General features: G+C 37.6%; 1 protein-coding gene across 1 annotated transcript in view; it reads right to left on the bottom strand.

The window, feature by feature from the left end:
- The window catches only part of LOC131941281 (DNA damage-binding protein 1), a 56,164-nt gene that overhangs the window by 6,952 nt on the left and 30,057 nt on the right, over positions 1-19,155 (bottom strand). Inside the window, exons 16-22 of the mRNA XM_059300454.1 lie at positions 17,427-17,534; positions 16,483-16,690; positions 13,434-13,529; positions 12,884-13,119; positions 1,978-2,142; positions 1,263-1,357; positions 598-878 (exon numbers count right to left, since the gene is read on the bottom strand). Coding sequence (XP_059156437.1) covers positions 598-878; positions 1,263-1,357; positions 1,978-2,142; positions 12,884-13,119; positions 13,434-13,529; positions 16,483-16,690; positions 17,427-17,534 — 1,189 coding nt within the window. The remainder of the gene's footprint in view (positions 1-597; positions 879-1,262; positions 1,358-1,977; positions 2,143-12,883; positions 13,120-13,433; positions 13,530-16,482; positions 16,691-17,426; positions 17,535-19,155) is intronic.

Here is a 19,155-nt window from a genome sequence, read left to right as displayed (position 1 = left end):
TAAAGTTTATTAGTGTGTACTATGATGGCAACCAAAAAGTTTTTTTTACCCAAGTTAAAAAACCATTAGATCTAGGCCCATAAATTGTGTAATCTCATCATAGTAAACTAAGCCTACATCAGTATTTTGTGTTAAGACATATTGAGTGGGGTTTTATTTTTTTTTAAATTTAGTAAAATAGACTAACCCTAACCCATTCACAGTAAGTGGACACACCATAGACTAACCCTAACCCATTCCTGAATGACGTAGGCTAGGAACTGAGCATTCTTCTGTAAACCATCCAAACAGCCATAAGCAGGAGGGGAAGATACAACCATTCAAATATGGGTGGCAAAAGGTAAAAATTTATTGGCAGAAAAGACTTCAGATGCTTATTGAAAAAAAAATGGATGGAAAATTCCTGATTTTTTTTCCCGGCAAAAACTTTTCTCAGTAGGAAAAAGTGGAACATTTACATCTCTGATATATTCATACATATATACATGGTAAAGGGGGGGGGGAAGGGGGGAAGGGAACACCTGCAACTTAGAAGGATAAGCAAATTCTGAAAGCTTACCTGTCCTTCTGACAGACAAACAAATTATGAAAGTTTACCTGTCCTTCTGACAGACAAACAAATTATGAAAGTTGTCAGCACCAAGGAAGTTATCATCATCCAAAATCTCAATGGCTGTCATCCATTTGACATTGCAGTCTCTAGCGATCTCCTCAAATGCATCTTGTAAAGGTTTGTAGCCCAAAAGAGCAACAGACTTCATGAGATCAGCAACAAGAACAAAGTCACCTTTGGACTTTAAAAACAGAGCCAGTATGTTGTTGAAGTGGCTACACTCTAGTCTCAGCTCTCTCTCACTCGTCCATTCAAAGAGACGAACCTTCAAATACATTCATTTAAGTCAAGGGATTAGTCCCATTCAAAGAGACGAACCTTCAAATACATTCATTTAAGTCAAGGGATTAGTCCCATTCAAAGAGACGAACCTTTAAATACATTCATTTAAGTCAAGGGATTAGTCCCATTCAAAGAGACGAACCTTCAAATACATTCATTTAAGTCAAGGGATTAGTCCCATTCAAAGAGACGAACCTTCAAATACATTCATTTAAGTCAAGGGATTAGTCCCATTCAAAGAGACGAACCTTCAAATACATTCATTTAAGTCAAGGGATTAGTCCCATTCAAAGAGACGAACCTTCAAATACATTTGATTTAGTTTAAAGATTTTTTGAAGATGTTTTGAAAAAGAAAAAAAGCTTACTGTACTGTTGACACTAGCCAAAAGTTTGCCATTGAAAGCCACCATGCTGTAAGCTGCCCCTTTGATTTCCTTCTCTGCTATCATGCTCAGTTTGCCTAGGATATACATTTACAATTTGACAGCCCTAACTATTGCTTCTTGCAGGGCTATTTTATTTTATTGGACACATTCCACAAAAAACACAAAACAGCTAACCTTCACTGTAATGAAATACAATAATTCACAAACAGCTAACCTTCACTGTAATGAAATACAATAATTCACAAACAGCTAACCTTCACTGTAATGAAATACAATAATTCACAAACAGCTAACCTTCACTGTAATGAAATACAATAATTCACAAACAGCTAACCTTCACTGTAATGAAATACAATAATTCACAAACAGCTAACCTTCACTGTAATGAAATACAATAATTCACAAACAGCTAACCTTCACTGTAATGAAATACAATAATTCACAAACAGCTAACCTTCACTGTAATGAAATACAATAATTCACAAACAGCTAACCTTCACTGTAATGAAATACAATAATTCACAAACAGCTAACCTTCACTGTAATGAAATACAATTATTCACAAACAGCTAACCTTCACTGTAATGAAATACAATAATTCACAAACAGCTAACCTTCACTGTAATGAAATACAATAATTCACAAACAGCTAACCTTCACTGTAATGAAATACAATTATTCACAAACAGCTAACCTTCACTGTAATGAAATACAATAATTCTCCCAGATTTGGGCTCAGCTTCTTCCAGGCTGATCATGGCCGTGCCAACGATGTAGTACGGAGTTGGGTCCTCCCCCAGCGTTGTGGACAGCAGGCTGGTGGCGCATTCATTGGGTAATAATGTGTGAGCATGGAGCACTGAAGAAAGACATTCATTGGGTAATAATGTGTGAGCATGGAGCACTGAAGAAAGACATTCATTGGGTAATAATGTGTGAGCATGGAGCACTGAAGAAAGACATTCATTGGGTAATAATGTGTGAGCATGGAGCACTGAAGAAAGACATTCATTGGGTAATAATGTGTGAGCATGGAGCACTGAAGAAAGACATTCATTGGGTAATAATGTGTGAGCATGGAGCACTGAAGAAAGACATTCATTGGGTAATAATGTGTGAGCATGGAGCACTGAAGAAAGACATTCATTGGGTAATAATGTGTGAGCATGGAGCACTGAAGAAAGACATTCATTGGGTAATAATGTGTGAGCATGGAGCACTGAAGAAAGACATTCATTGGGTAATAATGTGTCCAGGGGTCCCACAATTTTTTCATACAATAAACTGAATATTCTTATATAACACTACAGGGGATGGCAATTCGGGATATAGACAATATATTTAATCCATTTTTAATTACTTAAACTTTTTAAAATAGAATAGAATCTCGTAGAAAAAAGAATTGCACACCAAGTGAACGCAAATAAAATGTGTATAATAGTGCGGAATATTAATAATACTTTATAAATTCACATGTGATTTTTGAGAAATCGGAAATAGCGTAAATTACTACTTCTGGTCAATGGAAATTGCTCAAAATTTGACAGAAGGTAGAGAATTAGATCTTTTACTTTGAGCCCGGGCTCCCTGGCCTAATTTCTCCCATTTCCTGAGCTCCCAGACCCAAACCAATTTTCACTTATCTGCTTCTAACTTTGCCTATAACTTTTGAACCGTTTGAGATCATCAAGCCAAATTTGATATCCAGGCTCAGGATCAAACAAACAATTCAGCTAGATTCTGAAATTCTTAATTTTTTTACAATGTATGAACATAACAATGTATATAAAAGGAACACAGTCGATGGCTGTGGCTCAGTTTTTTCATTTTGGCAGCATTGCTTTAAAAAAAAAATATATTTGTACAACAAAAGTTTGCACTAATAAAAAATATTTATATACCGATATTTGTTTTATATACTTACTAAACATAATGACAAAACTAGAGTAAATAAACTATTTACTGGTATTATAATAATAATTATAACCGAATAATAAAATAATATAAAATAACCAATTTTTTTGTTGACAATGTTTTTTACAAATGCAAACACTTTCACTTTCAACTTTCCCCAAAATCTAGAATCATAATCCTGCACTAAAAAGACATATGCACTGTTTTATTCAGTCCGCCGCTAATTGTATTTAATAAGACGGTGTACCAGCCCCTAGGACTATGACGCTAGATCATCGGGCAGGATAACCGACTTTTCGGACATATTTGCCTAATTTTAAAGCCGGTTTTCCAGCTTGTCGGGCTCAAAGGGTTCAATTTCTTTTATCTATCTGAAATAGTAGTCAAGTTATATACTTTTGAAAAACCAAAAGTAGAATTAGTTTCACTTCCAGTTACTGGAAATTGCTGAAAAGTTGACACAGAACTACAAATTTGATGTAATACTTAAAAATAAATTTTCATTAACCTAGCTCTAACGGTACTCAAGTTATCATGTTTGCACACACACATACATAATTGCAAAGCCCAGTTTTTCCGACTCGATTACGCATATATGATGAAGTACTGAGGTGGAAAATGATGAAAACTGTCAAAATTTCATGTGATTTTTGAGCACGATTACAATACTTCCTCTATACTCTGTATATGAGAAAGTAAAAAAAAAGTATAGAAAAAAAGAATTGCGCACCAAGTGAATGGCAAATAATGTATGTATAAAATTATGGAATATTAGTCCCTTATAAATTCATAATAATTCGTAATAATGAGGTAGAACACACTTCGGTGACCGCCCAGGTGTCAGAGACGTACAGGGGTGTTCTCTGGAGCCCCAGGTTATACTACTACAGGGGTGTTCTCTGGGGCCCCAGGTTATACTACTACAGGGGTGTTCTCTGGAGCCCCAGGTTATACTACTACAGGGGTGTTCTCTGGGGCCCCAGGTTATACTACTACAGGGGTGTTCTCTGGAGCCCCAGGTTATACTACTACAGGGGTGTTCTCTGGAGCCCCAGGTTATACTACTACAGGGGTGTTCTCTGGAGCCCCAGGTTATACTACTACAGGGGTGTTCTCTGGAGCCCCAGGTTATACTACTACAGGGGTGTTCTCTGGGGCCCCAGGTTATACTACTGCAGGGGTGTTCTCTGGAGCCCCAGGTTATACTACTACAGGGGTGTTCTCTGGAGCCCCAGGTTATACTACTACAGGGGTGTTCTCTGGAGCCCCAGGTTATACTACTGCAGGGGTGTTCTCTGGAGCCCCAGGTTATACTACTACAGGGGTGTTCTCTGGAGCCCCAGGTTATACTACTACAGGGGTGTTCTCTGGAGCCCCAGGTTATACTACTACAGGGGTGTTCTCTGGAGCCCCAGGTTATACTACTGCAGGGGTGTTCTCTGGAGCCCCAGGTTATACTACTACAGGGGTGTTCTCTGGAGCCCCAGGTTATACTACTACAGGGGTGTTCTCTGGAGCCCCAGGTTATACTACTACAGGGGTGTTCTCTGGAGCCCCAGGTTATACTACTGCAGGGGTGTTCTCTGGAGCCCCAGGTTATACTACTACAGGGGTGTTCTCTGGAGCCCCAGGTTATACTACTGCAGGGGTGTTCTCTGGAGCCCCAGGTTATACTACTGCAGGGGTGTTCTCTGGAGCCCCAGGTTATACTACTGCAGGGGTGTTCTCTGGAGCCCCAGGTTATACTACTGCAGGGGTGTTCTCTGGAGCCCCAGGTTATACTACTGCAGGGGTGCCCCTGGATAAGTTTAATGAAGGAATGTTGTGTGCCACCAAGTCAATATTGTAGGGTGCTCCTTAAAACTAGTGTAGGCACCTTGTGCTCAATGGATAGCCCAGGGTGCCAAGTCACACTCTGCCAGCGGACATGCCTGATTTAATTTAAGACTGTAATACCCCCATCTTATCCACAGTTTAATTTAAGACTGTAATACCCCCATCTTATCCATAGTTTAATTTAAGACTGTAATACCCCCATCTTATCCACAGTTTAATTTAAGACTGTAATACCCCCATCTTATCCACAGTTTAATTTAAGACTGTAATACCCCCATCTTATCCACAGTTTAATTTAAGACTGTAATACACCCATCTTATCCACAGTTTAATTTAAGACTGTAATACACCCATCTTATCCATAGTTTAATTTAAGACTGTAATACCCCCATCTTATCCATAGTTTAATTTAAGACTGTAATACCCCCATCTTATCCACAGTTTAATTTAAGACTGTAATACACCCATCTTATCCACAGTTTAATTTAAGACTGTAATACACCCATCTTATCCATAGTTTAATTTAAGACTGTAATACCCCCATCTTATCCATAGTTTAATTTAAGACTGTAATACCCCCATCTTATCCACAGTTTAATTTAAGACTGTAATACCCCCATCTTATCCACAGTTTAATTTAAGACTGTAATACCCCCATCTTATCCATAGTTTAATTTAAGACTGTAATACCCCCATCTTATCCATAGTTTAATTTAAGACTGTAATACCCCCATCTTATCCATAGTTTAATTTAAGACTGTAATACCCCCATCTTATCCATAGTTTAATTTAAGACTGTAATACACCCATCTTATCCATAGTTTAATTTAAGACTGTAATACCCCCATCTTATCCATAGTTTAATTTAAGACTGTAATACCCCCATCTTATCCACAGTTTAATTTAAGACTGTAATACCCCCATCTTATCCACAGTTTAATTTAAGACTGTAATACCCCCATCTTATCCATAGTTTAATTTAAGACTGTAATACCCCCATCTTATCCATAGTTTAATTTAAGACTGTAATACCCCCATCTTATCCATAGTTTAATTTAAGACTGTAATACCCCCATCTTATCCATAGTTTAATTTAAGACTGTAATACACCCATCTTATCCATAGTTTAATTTAAGACTGTAATACACCCATCTTATCCATAGTTTAATTTAAGACTGTAATACCCCCATCTTATCCATAGTTTAATTTAAGACTGTAATACCCCCATCTTATCCACAGTTTAATTTAAGACTGTAATACCCCCATCTTATCCACAGTTTAATTTAAGACTGTAATACCCCCATCTTATCCATAGTTTAATTTAAGACTGTAATACCCCCATCTTATCCATAGTTTAATTTAAGACTGTAATACCCCCATCTTATCCATAGTTTAATTTAAGACTGTAATACCCCCATCTTATCCATAGTTTAATTTAAGACTGTAATACCCCCATCTTATCCATAGTTTAATTTAAGACTGTAATACCCCCATCTTATCCACAGTTTAATTTAAGACTGTAATACCCCCATCTTATCCACAGTTTAATTTAAGACTGTAATACCCCCATCTTATCCATAGTTTAATTTAAGACTGTAATACCCCCATCTTATCCATAGTTTAATTTAAGACTGTAATACCCCCATCTTATCCATAGTTTAATTTAAGACTGTAATACCCCCATCTTATCCGTAGTTTAATTTAAGACTGTAATACCCCCATCTTATCCATAGTTTAATTTAAGACTGTAATACACCCATCTTATCCATAGTTTAATTTAAGACTGTAATACACCCATCTTATCCATAGTTTAATTTAAGACTGTAATACACCCATCTTATCCACAGTTTAATTTAAGACTGTAATACCCCCATCTTATCCACAGTTTAATTTAAGACTGTAATACCCCCATCTTATCCACAGTTTAATTTAAGACTGTAATACCCCCATCTTATCCACAGTTTAATTTAAGACTGTAATACACCCATCTTATCCATAGTTTAATTTAAGACTGTAATACCCCCATCTTATCCATAGTTTAATTTAAGACTGTAATACCCCCATCTTATCCATAGTTTAATTTAAGACTGTAATACCCCCATCTTATCCATAGTTTAATTTAAGACTGTAATACCCCCATCTTATCCATAGTTTAATTTAAGACTGTAATACACCCATCTTATCCATAGTTTAATTTAAGACTGTAATACACCCATCTTATCCACAGTTTAATTTAAGACTGTAATACCCCCATCTTATCCACAGTTTAATTTAAGACTGTAATACCCCCATCTTATCCATAGTTTAATTTAAGACTGTAATACCCCCATCTTATCCATAGTTTAATTTAAGACTGTAATACCCCCATCTTATCCATAGTTTAATTTAAGACTGTAATACCCCCATCTTATCCACAGTTTAATTTAAAACGGTAATACCCCCATCTTATCCACAGTTTAATTTAAGACTGTAATACCCCCATCTTATCCATAGTTTAATTTAAGACTGTAATACCCCCATCTTATCCATAGTTTAATTTAAGACTGTAATACCCCCATCTTATCCATAGTTTAATTTAAGACTGTAATACCCCCATCTTATCCATAGTTTAATTTAAGACTGTAATACACCCATCTTATCCATAGTTTAATTTAAGACTGTAATACCCCCATCTTATCCACAGTTTAATTTAAGACTGTAATACACCCATCTTATCCACAGTTTAATTTAAGACTAATACACCCATCTTATCCATAGTTTAATTTAAGACTGTAATACCCCCATCTTATCCATAGTTTAATTTAAGACTGTAATACCCCCATCTTATCCACAGTTTAATTTAAGACTGTAATACCCCCATCTTATCCACAGTTTAATTTAAGACTGTAATACCCCCATCTTATCCATAGTTTAATTTAAGACTGTAATACCCCCATCTTATCCATAGTTTAATTTAAGACTGTAATACCCCCATCTTATCCATAGTTTAATTTAAGACTGTAATACCCCCATCTTATCCATAGTTTAATTTAAGACTGTAATACCCCCATCTTATCCATAGTTTAATTTAAGACTGTAATACCCCCATCTTATCCATAGTTTAATTTAAGACTGTAATACACCCATCTTATCCATAGTTTAATTTAAGACTGTAATACACCCATCTTATCCACAGTTTAATTTAAGACTGTAATACCCCCATCTTATCCACAGTTTAATTTAAGACTGTAATACCCCCATCTTATTCATAGTTTAATCTAAGACTGTAATACACCCATCTTATCCATAGTTTAATTTAAGACTGTAATACACCCATCTTATCCATAGTTTAATTTAAGACTGTAATACACCCATCTTATCCACAGTTTAATTTAAGACTGTAATACCCCCATCTTATCCACAGTTTAATTTAAGACTGTAATACCCCCATCTTATCCATAGTTTAATTTAAGACTGTAATACCCCCATCTTATCCATAGTTTAATTTAAGACTGTAATACCCCCATCTTATCCATAGTTTAATTTAAGACTGTAATACACCCATCTTATCCACAGTTTAATTTAAGGCTGTAATACACCCATCTTATCCACAGTTTAATTTAAGACTGTAATACCCCCATCTTATCCATAGTTTAATTTAAGACTGTAATACCCCCATCTTATCCATAGTTTAATTTAAGACTGTAATACACCCATCTTATCCATAGTTTAATTTAAGACTGTAATACACCCATCTTATCCATAGTTTAATTTAAGACTGTAATACCCCCATCTTATCCACAGTTTAATTTAAAACGGTAATACCCCCATCTTATCCACAGTTTAATTTAAGACTGTAATACTCCCATCTTATCCATAGTTTAATTTAAGACTGTAATACCCCCATCTTATCCATAGTTTAATTTAAGACTGTAATACCCCCATCTTATCCATAGTTTAATTTAAGACTGTAATACCCCCATCTTATCCATAGTTTAATTTAAGACTGTAATACCCCCATCTTATCCATAGTTTAATTTAAGACTGTAATACCCCCATCTTATCCATAGTTTAATTTAAGACTGTAATACACCCATCTTATCCATAGTTTAATTTAAGACTGTAATACACCCATCTTATCCATAGTTTAATTTAAGACTGTAATACCCCCATCTTATCCACAGTTTAATTTAAGACTGTAATACCCCCATCTTATCCACAGTTTAATTTAAGACTGTAATACCCCCATCTTATCCATAGTTTAATTTAAGACTGTAATACCCCCATCTTATCCATAGTTTAATTTAAGACTGTAATACCCCCATCTTATCCATAGTTTAATTTAAGACTGTAATACCCCCATCTTATCCATAGTTTAATTTAAGACTGTACTACCCCCATCTTATCCATAGTTTAATTTAAGACTGTAATACACCCATCTTATCCATAGTTTAATTTAAGACTGTAATACACCCATCTTATCCACAGTTTAATTTAAGACTGTAATACCCCCATCTTATCCACAGTTTAATTTAAGACTGTAATACCCCCATCTTATTCATAGTTTAATTTAAGACTGTAATACACCCATCTTATCCATAGTTTAATTTAAGACTGTAATACACCCATCTTATCCATAGTTTAATTTAAGACTGTAATACACCCATCTTATCCACAGTTTAATTTAAGACTGTAATACCCCCATCTTATCCACAGTTTAATTTAAGACTGTAATACCTACATCTTATCCATAGTTTAATTTAAGACTGTAATACCCCCATCTTATCCATAGTTTAATTTAAGACTGTAATACCCCCATCTTATCCATAGTTTAATTTAAGACTGTAATACACCCATCTTATCCACAGTTTAATTTAAGACTGTAATACCCCCATCTTATCCACAGTTTAATTTAAAACGGTAATACCCCCATCTTATCCACAGTTTAATTTAAGACTGTAATACCCCCATCTTATCCATAGTTTAATTTAAGACTGTAATACCCCCATCTTATCCATAGTTTAATTTAAGACTGTAATACCCCCATCTTATCCATAGTTTAATTTAAGACTGTAATACCCCCATCTTATCCATAGTTTAATTTAAGACTGTAATACCCCCATCTTATCCATAGTTTAATTTAAGACTGTAATACCCCCATCTTATCCATAGTTTAATTTAAGACTGTAATACACCCATCTTATCCATAGTTTAATTTAAGACTGTAATACACCCATCTTATCCATAGTTTAATTTAAGACTGTAATACCCCCATCTTATCCACAGTTTAATTTAAGACTGTAATACCCCCATCTTATCCACAGTTTAATTTAAGACTGTAATACCCCCATCTTATCCATAGTTTAATTTAAGACTGTAATACCCCCATCTTATCCACAGTTTAATTTAAGACTGTAATACCCCCATCTTATCCACAGTTTAATTTAAGACTGTAATACCCCCATCTTATCCATAGTTTAATTTAAGACTGTAATACCCCCATCTTATCCACAGTTTAATTTAAGACTGTAATACCCCCATCTTATCCACAGTTTAATTTAAGACTGTAATACCCCCATCTTATCCATAGTTTAATTTAAGACTGTAATACCCCCATCTTATCCACAGTTTAATTTAAGACTGTAATACCCCCATCTTATCCACAGTTTAATTTAAGACTGTAATACCCCCATCTTATCCATAGTTTAATTTAAGACTGTAATACCCCCATCTTATCCATAGTTTAATTTAAGACTGTAATACCCCCATCTTATCCATAGTTTAATTTAAGACTGTAATACCCCCATCTTATCCATAGTTTAATTTAAGACTGTAATACACCCATCTTATCCACAGTTTAATTTAAGACTGTAATACACCCATCTTATCCACAGTTTAATTTAAGACTGTAATACCCCCATCTTATCCACAGTTTAATTTAAGACTGTAATACCCCCATCTTATCCACAGTTTAATTTAAGACTGTAATACACCCATCTTATCCATAGTTTAATACCAACATAGGCGCCATAGCACTCAAGGGAAAGCTGGGGTGCCAAATAGCTCTTGAATAAGCTAAGACCACAAATGTTGAATGTAGCAAAGAGAACCTTATAAGCTAAGACCACAAATGTTGAATGTAGCAAAGAGAACCTTATAAGCTAAGACCACAAATGTTGAATGTAGTAAAGAGAACCTTATAAGCTAAGACCACAAATGTTGAATGGAGCAAAGAGAACCTTATAAGCTAATACCACAAATGTTGAATGTAGCAAAGAGAACCTTATAAGCTAAGACCACAAATGTTGAATGTAGCAAAGAGAACCTTATAAGCTAAGACCACAAATGTTGAATGTAGCAAAGAGAACCTTATAAGCTAAGACCACAAATGTTGAATGTAGCAAAGAGAACCTTATGCTAAGACCACAAATGTTGAATGTAGCAAAGAGAACCTTATAAGCTAAGACCACAAATGTTGAATGTAGCAAAGAGAACCTTATAAGCTAAGACCACAAATGTTGAATGTAGCAAAGAGAACCTTATAAGCTAAGACCACAAATGTTGAATGTAGCAAAGAGAACCTTATAAGCTAAGACCACAAATGTTGAATGTAGCAAAGAGAACCTTATAAGCTAAGACCACAAATGTTGAATGGAGCAAAGAGAACCTTATAAGCTAATACCACAAATGTTGAATGTAGCAAAGAGAACCTTATAAGCTAAGACCACAAATGTTGAATGTAGCAAAGAGAACCTTATAAGCTAAGACCACAAATGTTGAATGTAGCAAAGAGAACCTTATGAGCTAAGACCACAAATGTTGAATGTAGTAAAGAGAACCTTATAAGCTAAGACCACAAATGTTGAATGTAGCAAAGAGAACCTTATAAGCTAAGACCACAAATGTTGAATGTACCAAAGAGAACCTTATAAGCTAAGACCACAAATGTTGAATGTAGCAAAGAGAACCTTATAAGCTAATACCACAAATGTTGAATGTAGCAAAGAGAACCTTATAAGCTAAGACCACAAATGTTGAATGTAGCAAAGAGAACCTTATAAGCTAAGACCACAAATGTTGAATGTAGCAAAGAGAACCTTATGAGCTAAGACCACAAATGTTGAATGTAGTAAAGAGAACCTTATAAGCTAAGACCACAAATGTTGAATGTAGCAAAGAGAACCTTATAAGCTAAGACCACAAATGTTGAATGTACCAAAGAGAACCTTATAAGCTAAGACCACAAATGTTGAATGTAGCAAAGAGAACCTTATAAGCTAATACCACAAATGTTGAATGTAGCAAAGAGAACCTTATAAGCTAATACCACAAATGTTGAATGTAGCAAAGAGAACCTTATAAGCTAAGACCACAAATGTTGAATGTAGCAAAGAGAACCTTATAAGCTAAGACCACAAATGTTGAATGTAGCAAAGAGAACCTTATAAGCTAAGACCACAAATGTTGAATGTAGCAAAGAGAACCTTATAAGCTAAGACCACAAATGTTGAATGTAGCAAAGAGAACATTATAAGCTAAGACCACAAATGTTGAATGTAGCAAAGAGAACCTTATAAGCTAAGACCACAAATGTTGAATGTAGCAAAGAGAACCTTATAAGCTAAGACCACAAATGTTGAATGTAGCAAAGAGAACCTTATAAGCTAAGACCACAAATGTTGAATGTAGCAAAGAGAACCTTATAAGCTAAGACCACAAATGTTGAATGTAGTAAAGAGAACCTTATAAGCTAAGACCACAAATGTTGAATGTAGCAAAGAGAACCTTATAAGCTAAGACCACAAATGTTGAATGTAGCAAAGAGAACCTTATAAGCTAAGACCACAAATGTTGAATGTAGCAAAGAGAACCTTCAAATGTGCTCTGTCTTAAGATGAGTAGAGAATAGACTTCCTGGTCCTCTACTGTATCCCCCTGGTTGCTGGAGCCCCCTGATACCAGCTTGGAAGTTGCACTTGATGTGTTGAGTGCTGTCAGGCTGGCTGCAAGTGGCAGGGGTTCAACTCCTGGTAAATTGCGTTCAGCAGCATCTAGCCTGTAGCTTATAACACCAAATGTTTGAGTTGTCTCCTGATAGGCAATTCGTCTGGGGATGAAAATAAGCCAGTTCATTTACAAGTTTATAAATCAGTCAGTTAATTTACAACTTTATAAATAAGTCAGTTCATTTACATTTATAAATAAGCCAGTTCATTTACGTTTATAAATATGGCAGTTAATTTACAAGTTTATAAATAGTCAGGTTAGAAGTTGACAGACAGACAAGACAGGAACTTTTTTACTTGATATTTATTTTGAAAACCATGATTTTGAAAAAACAGTAAAGTAAATCCATAATAAAACATTAAAGACATGATAAAACAGTAAAGTCATGATAAAGACAAACAACAATTTCATCACCTGGGTGTCTCTCTCAGTGGTATGGTTCGAATGTGCAGCTTCTGTATTTCATCTATAGTGCCAATCATTAATGTTGTTTCATTGGCAAGTGCCAAGCTAAGAGAGGATAATAAGTTGGTTCATTACTTGTGGGGGTGGGAGCTTGAGTTGATTACTTGTGGGGGTGGGAGCTTGAGTTGATTACTTGTGGGGGTGGGAGCTTGAGTTCATTACTTGTGGGGGTGGGAGCTTGAGTTGATTACTTGTGGGGGTGGGAGCTTGAGTTCATTACTTGTGGGGGTGGGAGCTTGAGTTCATTACTTGTGGGGGTGGGAGCTTGAGTTGATTACTTGTGGGGGTGGGAGCTTGAGTTCATTACTTGTGGGGGTGGGAGCTTGAGCTCATTACTTGTGGGGGTGGGAGCTTGAGCTCATTACTTGTGGGGGTGGGAGCTTGAGTTGATTACTTGTGGGGGTGGGAGCTTGAGTTCATTACTTGTGGGGGTGGGAGCTTGAGTTCATTACTTGTGGGGGTGGGAGCTTGAGTTCATTACTTGTGGGGGTGGGAGCTTGAGTTCATTACTTGTGGGGGTGGGAGCTTGAGTTCATTACTTGTGGGGGTGGGAGCTTGAGCTCATTACTTGTGGGGGTGGGAGCTTGAGTTCATTACTTGTGGGGGTGGGAGCTTGAGTTCATTACTTGTGGGGGTGGGAGCTTGAGCTCATTACTTGTGGGGGTGGGAGCTTGAGTTCATTACTTGTGGGGGTGGGAGCTTGAGTTCATTACTTGTGGGGGTGGGAGCTTGAGCTCATTACTTGTGGGGGTGGGAGCTTGAGTTCATTACTTGTGGGGGTGGGAGCTTGAGTTCATTACTTGTGGGGGTGGGAGCTTGAGTTGATTACTTGTGGGGGTGGGAGCTTGAGTTCATTACTTGTGGGGGTGGGAGCTTCAGTTCATTACTTGTGGGGGTGGGAGCTTGAGTTCATTACTTGTGGGGGTGGGAGCTTGAGTTCATTACTTGTGGGGGTGGGAGCTTGAGTTGATTACTTGTGGGGGTGGGAGCTTGAGTTCATTACTTGTGGGGGTGGGAGCTTGAGTTGATTACTTGTGGGGGTGGGAGATTGAGTTGATTACTTGTGGGGGTGGGAGATTGAGTTGATTACTTGTGGGGGTGGGAGCTTGAGTTCATTACTTGTGGGGGTGGGAGATTGAGTTGATTACTTGTGGGGGTGGGAGCTTGAGTTGATTACTTGTGGGGGTGGGAGCTTGAGCTCATTACTTGTGGGGGTGGGAGCTTGAGTTCATTACTTGTGGGGGTGGGAGCTTGAGCTCATTACTTGTGGGGGTGGGAGCTTGAGTTCATTACTTGTGGGGGTGGGAGCTTGAGTTGATTACTTGTGGGGGTGGGAGCTTGAGTTGATTACTTGTGGGGGTGGGAGCTTGAGTTCATTACTTGTGGGGGTGGGAGCTTGAGTTCATTACTTGTGGGGGTGGGAGCTTGAGTTCATTACTTGTGGGGGTGGGAGCTTGAGTTCATTACTTGTGGGGGTGGGAGCTTGAGTTCATTACTTGTGGGGGTGGGAGCTTGAGTTCATTACTTGTGGGGGTGGGAGCTTCAGCTCATTACTTGTGGGGGTGGGAGCTTGAGCTCATTACTTGTGGGGGTGGGAGCTTGAGTTCATTACTTGTGGGGGTGGGAGCTTGAGTTCATTACTTGTGGGGGTGGGAGCTTGAGTTCATTACTTGTGGGGGTGGGCGCTTGAGTTCATTACTTGTGGGGGTGGGAGCTTGAGTTGATTACTTGTGGGGGTGGGAGCTTGAGCTCATTACTTGTGGGGGTGGGAGCTTGAGTTGATTACTTGTGGGGGTGGGAGCTTGAGTTCATTACTTGTGGGGGTGGGAGCTTGAGTTCATTACTTGTGGGGGTGGGAGCTTGAATTCATTACTTGTGGGGGTGGGAGCTTGAGTTGATTACTTGTGGGGGTGGGAGCTTGAATTCATTACTTGTGGGGGTGGGAGCTTGAGTTGATTACTTGTGGGGGTGGGAGCTTGAGCTCATTACTTGTGGGGGTGGGAGCTTGAGCTCATTACTTGTGGGGGTGGGAGCTTGAGTTGATTACTTGTGGGGGTGGGAGCTTGAGTTCATTACTTGTGGGGGTGGGAGCTTGAGTTGATTACTTGTGGGGGTGGGAGCTTGAGTTCATTACTTGTGGGGGTGGGAGCTTGAGCTCATTACTTGTGGGGGTGGGAGCTTGAGTTCATTACTTGTGGGGGTGGGAGCTTGAGTTGATTACTTGTGGGGGTGGGAGCTTGAGTTGATTACTTGTGGGGGTGGGAGCTTGAGTTCATTACTTGTGGGGGTGGGAGCTTGAGTTGATTACTTGTGGGGGTGGGAGCTTGAGTTGATTACTTGTGGGGGTGGGAGCTTGAGCTCATTACTTGTGGGGGTGGGAGCTTGAGTTCATTACTTGTGGGGGTGGGAGCTTGAGTTCATTACTTGTGGGGGTGGGAGCTTGAGTTGATTACTTGTGGGGGTGGGAGCTTGAGTTCATTACTTGTGGGGGTGGGAGCTTGAGTTCATTACTTGTGGGGGTGGGAGCTTGAGTTCATTACTTGTGGGGGTGGGAGCTTGAGTTCATTACTTGTGGGGGTGGGAGCTTGAGTTCATTACTTGTGGGGGTGGGAGCTTGAGCTCATTACTTGTGGGGGTGGGAGCTTGAGTTGATTACTTGTGGGGGTGGGAGCTTGAGTTCATTACTTGTGGGGGTGGGAGCTTGAGTTGGGGGAGGTGGGAGGGGTCAGAATGTGATGTTAATAAGCTAAACTTTAGCCTTTGTTGCAAGTTCAAAATATTTGTAAATTTTAATTATGTGATATGAGTGATGCACCAAGCCTGATGTAAAACTGTGATAACACCTTTTGGTTATTCAACATTTAAGTTTAACTACAAAATCATTTTGTAATTACATGAAATAAGTTTTTGCAAGAATATAATCTGAAGCACTGATTTTAATTTAGGACCCGTTTTTAATGTCCAGCATTCCAAAGTTTGTCTAATCTGGTTGACCTACCTATCCGGGTAGCCGTCAGAGTTGAGTGGACACATGTGGTTGACCTCCTTTAAGTTGACATTAGAAAAGACCAGCTTGTGGTTGCTGCTATAGATGACAGTGGGCCGGTCAGAGCAGGCAAAGACGTTGGTGGTGGAGAGAGATTTGAAAGTTTTCAACATGGTCGGCTGAGTACCCAGGCTCACTTTCTTCTTCTCTGTCAGGGTACCTGAAACCAGATAGACAGGTTGGTGGATGCCTACCTAATGTTGGTGGATGCCTACCTAATGATGGTGGATGCCTACCTTATGGTGGTGGATGCCTACCTTATGGTGGTGGATGTCTACCTTATGGTGGTGGATGTCTACCTAATGGTGGTGGATGCCTACCTAATGATGGTGGATGCCTACCTTATGGTGGTGGATGCCTACCTTATGGTGGTGGATGCCTACCTTATGGTGGTGGATGCCTACCTTATGGTGGTGGATGCCTACCTTATGGTGGTGGATGTCTACCTTATGGTGGTGGTGGATGTCTACCTTATGGTGGTGGATGCCTACCTTATGGTGGTGGATGCCTACCTTATGGTGGTGGATGCCTACCTTATGGTGGTGGATGTCTACCTTATGGTGGTGGATGCCTACCTTATGGTGGTGGATGCCTACCTTATGGTGGTGGATGTCTACCTTATGGTGGTGGATGTCTACCTAATGGTGGTGGATGCCTACCTTATGGTGGTGGATGCCTACCTTATGGTGGTGGATGCCTACCTTATGGTGGTGGATGCCTACCTTATGGTGGTGGATGTCTACCTTATGGTGGTGGATGCCTACCTTATGGTGGTGGATGCCTACCTTATGGTGGTGGATGCCTACCTTATGGTGGTGGTGGATGTCTACCTTATGGTGGTGGTGGATGCCTACCTTATGGTGGTGGATGCCTACCTTATGGTGGTGGATGCCTACCTGAAGTTGGATCCATGAGAAAATAAAAAAGAGACCCGTCGCCCAATGCACACAGTAGGTAGTGAATGCCTTCAAAGGTTGTCATCAAAATTGACCGTGGGATAATTTCTGAAAAAAAATTGTTTTTTAACATACATTCTTTCTACATTCCAATTTCATTCTTTACACATTCCAATTTCATTCTTTACACATTCAAATTTCATTCTTTACACATTCAAATTTCATTCTTTATACATTCCAATTTCATTCTTTACACATTCAAATTTCATTCTTTACACATTCAAATTTCATTCTTTACACATTCAAATTTCATTCTTTATACATTGAAATTTCATTCTTTACACATTCCAATTTCATTCTTTACACATTCAAATTTCATTCTTTATACATTCAAATTCCATTCTTTACACATTCCAATTTCATTCTTTATACATTCCAATTTCATTCTTTATACATTCCAATTTCATTCTTTACACATTCCAATTTCATTCTTTATACATTCAAATTTCATTCTTTATACATTCAAATTTCATTCTTTATACATTCCAATTTCATTCTTTACACATTCCAATTTCATTCTTTACACATTCCAATTTCATTCTTTATACATTCCAATTTCATTCTTTACACATTCCAATTTCATTCTTTATACATTCCAATTTCATTCTTTATACATTCCAATTTCATTCTTTACACATTCCAATTTCATTCTTTATACATTCCAATTTCATTCTTTACACATTCCAATTTCATTCTTTACACATTCAAATTTCATTCTTTATACATTCCAATTTCATTCTTTACACATTCCAATTTCATTCTTTACACATTCAAATTTCATTCTTTATACATTCCAATTTCATTCTTTACACATTCCAATTTCATTCTTTATACATTCCAATTTCATTCTTTACACATTCCAATTTCATTCTTTATACATTCAAATTTCATTCTTTATACATTCCAATTTCATTCTTTACACATTCAAATTTCATTCTTTACACATTCAAATTTCATTCTTTACACATTCAAATGTCATTCTTTCTACCATCAAATTTGTTTTCCTGCCACTCCACCCAACAATAACACAAAAAAAGGACTATTTTATTATATATTAACATTCATATTTCCATCTAAATACTATCTAACACAAAATGACCCTAAACCTAAAGTTACTCCTAATTTTATCTTTGGGCTAGGGTTATTGTTTGAAAATGTTCTATCCAGAAAAAAACTAACTCTGTATCTTGCCAGTTGTATTCTTTACAGATACCTGCTATCATCAAATCTTTACAGATACCTGCAATCATCAAATCTTTACAGATACCTGCTCTCATCAAATCTTTACAGATACCTGCTATCAAATCTTTACAGATACCTGCTATCATCAAATCTTTACAGATACCTGCTATCATCAAATCTTTACAGATACCTGCTATCATCAAATCTTTACAGATACCTGCTATCATCAAATCTTTACAGATGCCTGCTATCAAATCTTTACAGATACCTGCTATCAAATCTTTACAGATACCTGCTATCATCAAATCTTTACAGATACCTGCTATCATCAAATCTTTACAGATACCTGCTATCATCAAATCTTTACAGATACCTGCTATCATCAAATCTTTACAGATACCTGCTATCATCAAATCTTTATAGATACCTGCTATCAAATCTTTACAGATACCTGCTATCAAATCTTTACAGATACCTGCTATCATCA

Source organism: Physella acuta, unplaced genomic scaffold, assembly GCF_028476545.2.
Source record: "Physella acuta isolate Inbredline_101_S28 unplaced genomic scaffold, ASM2847654v3 ptg000355l, whole genome shotgun sequence".
NCBI classification, from domain to species: Eukaryota; Metazoa; Mollusca; class Gastropoda; family Physidae; genus Physella; species Physella acuta.
Note: the sequence above shows the minus strand (reverse complement) of the source record. Positions and strands in the feature narration are given on the sequence as shown.